Source organism: Miscanthus floridulus, chromosome 18, assembly GCF_019320115.1.
Source record: "Miscanthus floridulus cultivar M001 chromosome 18, ASM1932011v1, whole genome shotgun sequence".
In the NCBI taxonomy this organism is placed as follows: Eukaryota; Viridiplantae; Streptophyta; class Magnoliopsida; order Poales; family Poaceae; genus Miscanthus; species Miscanthus floridulus.
In genome coordinates this window covers 122,929,303-122,936,389 of record NC_089597.1, presented here as the reverse complement: position 1 = coordinate 122,936,389, position 7,087 = coordinate 122,929,303, and the positions used below count along the sequence as shown (strand labels likewise).

The following is a 7,087-nucleotide window of genomic DNA, read 5'->3' as shown; positions in this document are numbered from 1 at the left end:
CCAATAGGTCGAATCTAATGGAATTTTCCTATCTCTCTCTCTCTCTCTCTCTCTCTCTCTCTCTCTCTCATGCCTATATTTTTTATGTACTCCATCCAAATGTTCAATTTTAGCGTTCTAAAGGGGCTCTTAAATTCAACTCAGAATATTTTTATTTCACAGATAGAATGCGTAGATTCTCCACAGTGAGCAAAACCAGGCTAGAGAATGATTAGTTGATGGGTCGTTGGTTTGCACGCGCGACCACTTTGGGCCCAATACGTTCTCAGTTCTTCTCCGTCCAGTTTATCACCCAGGCCCAGTAAATCATACGCGCCCCAGCATGCATAGCATAGCATCATCATGTGTATAACAATAATAAAGAGGAAACTGTAGAAACATGCGTGCTAGACTGGCAGCAAGAGATCCTGCTATCAAAAGGCAGGTGTTACAATCAGTCTCCAAGAAATCCCAACCAAGGGGCAAAAACCACGTATGTAGAGCAGCCAATATCTGCAACAGCACCAGCATGCTTGCTACATTTTCCAGGTGTTTTACACACGCGCCCACCGCCCGTCCGTCACGTATGGCACCTTGCTCGCTCAAACGGAACACGGGAAAAAAACCCCGAACCGCCGGCACGTCACGCCCGCGGATCGGTCGACCACCGCCAAGAGCCCGTCGGCCACAAAAACTAAACCAACCCGAGCCCGTGTTCCAACACCAGCCGACGCCCTTGGAGACGCCCGAGCGATCGGCCAAATCCCCACCAGTTCCTACCGTGCGCCTCGATCAAAACCATCCGCCAGGCGACCGACGTCGGTCGGGCGAGCAGACCCACCACTAGCCGGGCTCGTGGCCGGTCTACATCTCCTGCTTGTCGCCCGTGTCGTCGTCGTCGGAGGCGGCGCCCATGAGGGAGGCGTGGTCGGCGAGGAACCTCTCGGCGATGGCGGCGTGGACGGCGGCGCCGGTGGGGAGCACGTCCTCGTCGATCATGAAGTACGGGGAGTGTCCCGTGTGCACGGACCCCAGCGTCTCGTTGCGCACCCCGATGTAGTAGAACCCGGCGGGCACCGCCTGCGAGTAGAAGGAGAAGTCCTCGGCGCCCATCATGGGCGGCACGTCGCGGTACGCGGCGCCGCCCAGCAGCTGCGACGCCACGCGCCGCACGTGGCCGTACATGCGCGCGTCGTTCACCGTCGGCGGGTAGAAGCTCTGGTCCTCGAAGAAGTCCACGGACGCCGCGCACCCGTGCACCCGCGACTGCGCCGTGATCACCTCCTCGATCCGTCGCCGCAGCTGGTAGAAGCTCGCGTTTGAGAAGGCGCGGAACGTGCCGCCCAGCACCAGCTCCAGCTCCTGAGGCTGCGCCGCCCCAGCCGCGGCCGCTTGCTGGATCTCGATCTCGCTGCCGTTTACCAGTGCCACCGAGACCACCTGCGAGTCCAGCGGGTCCGCCTCGCGGGAGACGATGCTCTGCAAGCTGATGATGGTGGATGCGGCGGCCAGGACGGGGTCGGCCCGGCGCGGACCCTTGTCGCCGCTGCCGCGTACGACGGCCTTGAAGAAGCCGCAGCCGGCGAGGAGAGCCCCCGTCCTGGACCCGATGACGGACGTCGGGTGCTGGTGCGACACGTGTACGGCGAAGATGGCCTCCACGCCGTCAAGTGCGCCGTCGTCGATCATCCTCTTCGCGCCGCACCCTGACTCCTCCGCCGGCTGGAACAGAAGCTTCACTGTGCCCTGAAACGTATACTAAAACGTCACTCAGTCTAGGAGTAGGAGCTGCTGCACTGCACCTAGGAGTATTTTCTGCACCGACTTCAATACTGAAACGTAGAAATTGGATTAGACCAATTACCCTGACCATGTTTTTTTTTTCTATCTGTACAGTTTCAAAAAAGAGACTGAAGAGACAGCTCTGGAGGTACAGAAACAAGCAAGTCTCCCTTCCCCAGGAACCAGCCAGTCAAAATATCAGCATCTGACTTTCACAGCCGTTTTGTGTGAACCGCTAAGGCCCTGTTTGGGAGTTTTGTAAATTATTTCATCTGTAATCTACTTCCACCTGTAATTTCTTGTGCACAAGAAGACAACCGGAATATCATTCCCCTGTAAATTATTGTTTGGGTAAATTCTGAAACAACAATAGCAGCAAGAAAAATCAATCGAAGACCATTCCTCTGACCATGAGCAGTCAAGCACACAATTTCTCCCTGATGGGCTGAAGGATAGCGCGCTCGGTCGAGCACGACATCCGTCGTATTTTTAATGTGGCCGACGGACACGATTTTTATTTTCCAAGTGGAAAGGCATAATACTGTTGTAAAATTATACCTGTTACCGTCCATCCAAGCAGACATTTTAGATCTAGATTGTAAAATTTTGCAGACCTGTTTTTTACACTGGTTTTAGGCTTAAAACCAGCCTTCCAAACAGCCCCTATGCAAAGAACTCAATCCTTCCGACATGATTATCCTGGTAGGATAGTATCTAGCTCATGTCAATGCTGGCAAAAGCCTAAAATCGTGGCACAAAGAAGTTTCTCCACCGATTCTTTTCAGAGGTCACAGTAAGAAATGCCAAGACCACACTCATCACTGATCAGGAGGCACTAGCATCCGATGCTTCAAAAGGACTGAACCAAGGAGTGTCGTGCCCAACAGCACAACTGCAACAATTGAAAGAAACAAACGCTGTGCAGATGGAACAACTTTTTCCTTGATGCAGCACTAATAAAGCCTAAATAAAAGGTGCAAGTTACTATAACACGGACGGAGTGGCTGCAGCCGCGAGAGCAGAGCACACGCATCAGTGACAGTGTGCGCTGATCATTGCGAGTGTTCAGGAGCACGTGGGGAAAAGAATTGAGATCTCAAAAGAATTAGAACTGGTGCTTACTGGTACGACTCATGAGGCTGACATTTGCATGATGCCACTGCCACAACAATGGGCTATGGATCATCACCCCGGTATCAGAGTGTGGTGGCACATCATTTCTGCACTTTGGGCGCTCGTCTTAAACTATCATTTTGCCCACGGCTTTTCCCCCGAAAAGCGAAATCTAGCGACCAAAATTCATATCACGTTTTCAAGTAGAAAGAAAGAAAGAATGCTGAGATGGGATGGGCGGGTGCAGAGTGGTGTCCACAGGGACGAAAGCAGGGACGAAGCTAGAAAAAATTTTAGGAGAGGCTAAAGAACGGCAATTAGCAAGAAAAGAGGTTCAGCAAATCTCAGCCTCTCCTACCTGTACATCTACAGCTGAAATTTCAGACGGTGGCTCTACGAGGCTTCGCTTGCTCGCGAGCGGTAGGGGGGCTGGAGCCCCCTAGCCCCACCACTGGCTCCGTGCCTGGACGAAAGCTACGTCTACGAACGAGCGTCTCTGGACGTCTGAAACGCAGGAGATATATGCTTGCTTGCATGCATGCACTGCAGCAGGTGCTGATTGAGTGAATGGAAGGGTATTATTCTCCGTATGTCCAAGAAAAGAAGCAATTTTGGTGTCGTGCCAAGTCAAACCATTTTATTTTTCAGAATTATTCAATAGCAGTTGCCTGCTATCCTGCTTATCCGTCAGTCGACGGGAAAAAAACTGCTGTACCGTGGCTCTCGTGCAGCACCAAGTGCAGGCCGTCGATGTATCGTTCTGCCTTCTGCGTGAATCTGTACAGCACGATTGCAGCACGACGGCGGCCATGCGCCCGAGCACGGCCATGAGCCCTTGGGACTAGAGACTGCACCTGCACCTGGCGATCAAGCGCACGGTGCCCATGCTTCTGCTGCGTTTTCGGGCCACGGAAAGGAACTACGGTGCCCATGCTTCTACTACGGAGTAGTAGCAAGCAAGGCAATTATTGCCGTTTCTTTTGCGGGTCGCCGTACGGCCATCTTCTAACAGTGTGAGAGAAAAATACTGTTCAGACTGGAAATTTACGATCGTTTACGATCAAACGAACAAGCTGCCGTAGCTGTGGGCAGCCGTGAGATTAGGTGACTGATGGTTAGCTTAACCATCAGTCACCTGAAACTTTTGGTGAGAAAACCCATTTTAAATTTGACAAAGTTTAAAAAGGCACTGATATCAATTGTATTAAACAAGTACAATTAGAGGGTCTGAAACTGAAAAGAGGGTGTGGCGTGGCGCCGTAGGGCGGCGTACCTTGAGTTGGTGCTCGCGAGACTTGAGGATGCTGGCGGCGCCGAGGAGCATGGCGACATGCGCGTCGTGCCCGCACGCGTGCATCTTCCCGGGGACCCGGCTCTTGTGCTCCCACTCCACCGCCTCCTGCAACAACCACACACACGCACGGCACGGACGCGTCGTCAGGCAAGTGAAATCTTCCATGCCGAGGCCGAGCCTGGATGGAACGGGCAGCTGGATGAGCGGACAACCGGAGATCGTGAGAAAGCGGCCTCGTCGTCCTCGAGCTTTTGGGCGTAAAAGATGAAAAACTGCCCGTTCTGGGCAGTCAGGCGGATCGACTCTCCCGCGGGCGAAATCGGTGTGCTTACCCCCGGGTTTACCAACGACTGATGCCATTTCGGGCAAGAAACCAGAAAGCCCTTTCTTTTTCCCCATGTGTCTGTGTCAGTGATGGGCGTGCGGTGGCCGTGAATGATCTCTCCGAGATTCGGTGACCCGTGACCACAGCCGCTGAGCCTGAGCATCAAGACTCAGGACTGACGAGCTCAACAGGCAGCATACCCTCTGTCTCCATTGCATCGTGCGGTGTCTGTGTTTGCACGAGCACGAGAGTGTTTTATCGCGAGGACCACTGGAGCAGTAACCAAGTGGGCTGGCTGATGGACCTGGACCACTGTAGGTAGGGCCAGGCTAAAGGATGGATGATCACATTTTTCACAAGACCGGAAGCATGAGACGTCCGTGTGCTGTCCTCCAGGTGGCCTACGTACGCGGCGCAACCACCCGACCCCAAAGCAAAGGAACACGGAGGAACAGCCTTACGCCTACGCGCTTCTGTGCTCTCCGGATAATCAGAGGGCGGTGTGTTGGCAATAACGCATGAGCTGATCAGCTGAATCGTGCAGAGATTTCGTGGGGATCGTTTGAATCGTCAGATAAGAATTTCCCGTGCCTGGATTAAGTACTACGCACTAGTAGTAGTCTCTTGTGTTAGCACGCCTCAAATTTTGAAATCGAAGGAAGAGAAATCGAAAAGATTAGTTCTTCGATGAGTTTACTATGGGCGAAGGAAGAAGGCGGCAGCATGGTGGCCGCATGAAGCGAGGAGCACGAACAACAATTCGTCCATGTACACGTACCTGGATGGGCAGCGCGTCCATGTCGGCGCGGAGCGCGACGACGGGGGGGCGGCCGGTGCCGAGCGTGGCGACGACGCCCGTGCGCGCGACGGGGTGGCGGAACCCGACGCCCAGCGCGTCCAGCTCGTCGCGAACCAGGCGGCTGGTCTCCACCTCCTCGTACGCCAGCTCGGGCCGCTCGTGGATCCGCCGCCGCACGCGGCGCAGCCAAGCCGCCAGCTCGGGCCGACCCGCCAGCCCCGCGATCTCCTCCTTCCACGACCCCACGTCGTAGCGGTGCTGCCTCCCGGCGCCGCCCCGCGGCGGCCTCGTGCTCGCGTTCGCGGGGCCCTTGCTGCCGCCGCCGCGCATCGCGCTCCCCACGGCGCGCAGGATCGCGTCCTCCTCCAGGAACGCCGTCGCCGGGCAGGCCGCTGGCACGGGGATCGTCGGCAGCGTGAGCAGCAGCAGCAGCGCCGCGCGCAGCGCGTGGCCGCCGCGGTCCATGGCGACTGAAACTGGTGAAGCGATGGGCGGCACCTGAGCGGCTGAGGCGCTGAACAGAGCAGGCTGAGCTCGGGTGCTGGAGGGGCAGCGCAGCAGCAAAATGGAAGGAGGCGGAGGAATGGCGAGGAGTAATTACGAGGCGACGGCAGCGGCAGCGGCAGCGGCTGATTTTTCCGCGCGTCGTCTGGGGCTCGGGTGCTGTGACAGCTGCTGCTGCTGGCAGTGGTGGCACCTTTCTTTCCGATTCAATTCGGCTCGTGGCGGAATCATTGTAAACCACTCGACCCCTCTGACAGTGACGCATCAGTGGCGATCGCCGCAGGATTAGTGCTGCTAGTACTAATGTTACGTTGGTTTGGCTCATAAGTCATAACTAAAAGTACCGTCGGCTGATTTATTATGAAAAAAATGATGTTCGTTGGTTTAAAAAATACGACTTATATATCGAGCGAAGAGGACGTAAGCTAGGACTAGTTTTATTTTTTTATTTATTCTATGGGATTAGTGGTGCTAGTTCCGCTCGCCTGTGACAACGCCCGTCTGCTGTTGCGACCACTGTCAGCATTCCAGGAGTACTAATCCAGTGGCACTTGCATGTACGAGTATACTTCTAGTGTAGTACTACTTTTGCAAGGTACTTGGTGCTCAGCCCCTTTTCTTGTTGGTAATATTTTCTAATGACTTGGCATTACATTAACGTAGTAGTATACATGCACAGCACTAATGGCAGTAGGCCACGGACGGTCTAGATTTGGTCTGAGCGGCTGTAAGCCTGTAACTATCGGGTGGGATCGATCGTCGCTGGGGTTATTTACGGCAGATCGTAACCGCTGCGGATGAGGAGGCGGGTGACAGTCTTGCAAGCTGTTCGGCTGATTGTTTGTTTGTTTGATTTAAAGCTCGGGTGACAAGTGAGGCAAGCGGATGATGTACGTGGTGGCGCAGCACAGCTCAGCGTGGACTAACGGTTTTTCAGCAGTGAACTCTGAAGAATCAAGTGCATAGCAGAAGTGCAAGCCACCGTATCTCGCGCTGCTGGAAGTGTATTTAAGAGCTAGCCTGATTGTTTTTTAACAAATATTTAATTGTTCACACCTCCTAAAGGTCAGATGCCTGAAATTAGATTACTTACCAGGCGATCGAATATGTCACCGGTGCCCGACGGAAGAAGACGATCTATGGCCTGTTCGATCAGAAATGGACGTTCCAGATTGGTCGCCTGAGCAATAACTAAATTCTTAGGCGCCTGGAGCATAGCATTTCCTTTAATTGTTTGTTACTGGCCTGGTCGGCTGCGCTCTTTCTGCCTGCAAAACTTAAGACTTAAGAC

General features: G+C 54.1%; 1 protein-coding gene across 2 annotated transcripts; it reads right to left on the bottom strand.

The window, feature by feature from the left end:
• Positions 1–671: 671 nt before the first annotated feature.
• Positions 672–5,968, bottom strand: LOC136521326 (IAA-amino acid hydrolase ILR1-like 6). 2 transcript variants are annotated; one of them, XM_066515044.1, is made up of 3 exons: positions 5,272–5,968; positions 4,148–4,273; positions 672–1,737 (listed from the first exon to the last, which is right to left on the bottom strand). In XM_066515044.1, the coding sequence occupies exons 1-3, from the start codon at positions 5,755–5,757 to the stop codon at positions 844–846; spliced, it is 1,506 nt and encodes a 501-aa protein (XP_066371141.1). In that variant the 5' UTR covers positions 5,758–5,968; the 3' UTR covers positions 672–843. The 2 variants fall into 2 exon arrangements, with proteins under 2 accessions (XP_066371141.1, XP_066371142.1); XM_066515045.1 differs by having other exon boundaries at positions 672–1,725.
• Positions 5,969–7,087: the final 1,119 nt, after the last annotated feature.